Below are 2,510 nucleotides of genomic sequence, written 5' to 3' on the forward strand. Positions count from 1 at the left end.
AGGACCTGACAAAGGAGTTTATTGGGATAAACTGAAGAGCGTTTTGTCGAACTTATATCTCTTGATTGAAAAGAGTTGTTACCTAACAGATTTGTTATTCCTTTACTGTTTGGAATACAAACCAAAGGAATTGTTCCAAGTGCGTGACTTATTACAATGTGGAGGCTCAGGGATACAAACGGAACTAGGTGGACTATAGGTTTAGTTGCTTGGTCTCAACTATACGAAGTTGGTTTAGATTTTGTGTAGCGTCTTAATTTTGAGAGTGTTCAATTATGGACAAGTTCCCGTGGGTTTTCTGCATTTGCAGTTTCCTCGTTAACAAAATCTTGTTGTGTCTTTTACTTTTCTATTTCCGTAATTATAATTGTTTTATTATAATTAGAAGTAAAATACACAAAAGTTAATTCCTATTTACTTGATAGCAATCCTATTGTGTTTGGTTAAGTCCGAACCTTTTATCAAGTAAACATACTTCATTGTTGTTTTGTCTCGATCTTGTATCTATAGACGAACACACGAAGTGTGAACCAATTAGTTGTATTTTCTCGACTCAGTCCATAGACAATCACTTTCGGAGAAAGGACTTTTCGGTGGAAAAGTTTTAGATTGAGGTATATTTGGGTACCCTCGTCTTTTCACATACGAAGAAAGTTCTTGATAAAATTGTACAAGATATCTTCAGACTTTCTTGATATCAATGTTTCTGAAAAATCTTCTTTGATTTTATTTCCGGATTTGAGAATATTCTCACTGGTCTTTAATATCAGTTAGAATACCTTTTTGGGGTTTCTTCGAAAGTTGGAATCAAGTTTTATTTGATATATAAAAGCATCTTGAAAAATCGATTCTTTACTAACAATAAGATTACGGTTCAAGATGGGTGAAAGTACTATTGATATCGACTCTCGATTACATAAGCTCGAAACTTATCTCCCATCTGAGATTAAGTGTTATTTTTTAAAGGAACATAAGAGAAATCAACTATCTCTTGAGATCATGTTTATGCTAATGCGAGACTTAGAAATTGCGCGTGAACAACTAGAAGCTTCAGTAAAGAATGAGGAATGGCTTGAATATTTTTTTGTGGTGTCATTGGACTTTTTCTCTCTCCTAAATCTGCTCTGGCGATTTTGGAGTCTTTTGTTTTTTTCAAACCTTTTTTTCACGCGCCTCATCTTGGATCATCAATTGGTGATTCGAGATGGGTGATTCTTCTGATCCTAATCAATTTACAAAGACGCTGACATATGCTGAATGCCTAAAGGGCAAGAAGGTTTTACCAAAAACCATTGTTGATTTGGCTACGTTACCAAACCCTACAAAAAAAGAGGGTAAACCTACTATTGTTATTCCGGAAGATTTATACTTGGAAGGATGTGCGATCTGGAGGTTTAGCCTCATAGGCAGGCTGGATTTTAAGGAACTAGTTTTCCCAGATGTGAAAAATAATTTGTTGCTACAATGGCAGATGGTTGAAGATCGTGTTCAATTTGTGCCGTTGAATAGGGGTTTATTCATCATCAAGTTACAGTCACAAGGAGATAATACAAAGATTTTAGAAGCAGAAAAATGGATTGTTGCGCAACAAAATCTGACTTTAATGGAATGGTACCCTACTTTTGATCCTGATAAACAACGATCTTCTCGTGCTACATTCTGGGTTAAATTCCCGGGATTACCTGTTGAGTTTTGGATTGAAAAAACTCTTTTGTTCATGGGTAAAACCCTAGGTACTCCTATTGTGATCGACCAGAGAACTTTAGCTCATGAGTATGGGCACTTTGCTTCTATTTTGATTGATATTAATTTTGCTGAACTAGATACTGATGGTATTCACGTTTATGTTGGAGGTTTAGAATTTTGGCAGCCTTTTGACATCCTAAAGAGGCCGAAGTTCTGTTATAAGTGCAGCATTATTGGGCACTCTGATTCTGAATGTCGCAAAAATCATAAGAACTCAGCTAAAGTTGCTGACAGTGCGCAACAACTTGTTTTAGTTCCTAATCCGAATGCTCAGACTAATCCTGAAGTTGGTAAGGAGTGACAGGAAGCTAAACGAAAGAAGAAAGGCAAGAAATCTCCCTCTATTCATGTTGTCCCTGAAACATCAACCACAGCTGGGATAGGTCTGTCCTCAATTGTGAATCCAGTTGTGAGCATTTCAGACGTTTTTGAGATGGAACAACAGTTGCAAGATGAATTTGCAGAATCTGAAACTGCATTGCGTTTGGCTTCTGCAATTTATTTTTGAGAAAAAAAAGCAGGCCATATTAGCGCACTCAGTGTTAGTAAGTAAGGCAAGGTCGTTGAGTACTTCTGATCTGAACACTAAGACATGTGAGAATGTCGAATTGGTAAGAACTAGACTTATTCATCCTGTTAGGATTCCTGCTACATCTGTGTCTACACCCATGTGTGATGCTCTTGAAAAAAGTTCAGAATATATCTCTCACAATAAGTTCCATATCCTTGGTAACTGTAGTGATAAAGGAACTTTGGTGCTTGTA

General features: G+C 36.6%; 1 protein-coding gene across 1 annotated transcript; it reads left to right on the plus strand.

The window, feature by feature from the left end:
- Positions 1 to 1,204: 1,204 nt before the first annotated feature.
- LOC113345743 lies at positions 1,205 to 2,047 on the plus strand. The gene has a single exon (XM_026589419.1). It carries the CDS (start codon positions 1,205 to 1,207, stop codon positions 2,045 to 2,047), a length of 843 nt encoding a protein of 280 aa, XP_026445204.1.
- Positions 2,048 to 2,510: the final 463 nt, after the last annotated feature.

The sequence above is a fragment of the Papaver somniferum genome, unplaced genomic scaffold (assembly GCF_003573695.1).
Source record: "Papaver somniferum cultivar HN1 unplaced genomic scaffold, ASM357369v1 unplaced-scaffold_83, whole genome shotgun sequence".
NCBI classification, from domain to species: Eukaryota; Viridiplantae; Streptophyta; class Magnoliopsida; order Ranunculales; family Papaveraceae; genus Papaver; species Papaver somniferum.

Coding starts and splice junctions, on each gene's coding strand:
- LOC113345743 (XM_026589419.1), top strand. CDS start 1,205: ATGGGTGATTCTTCTGATCCTAATCAATTTACAAAGACGCTGACATAT.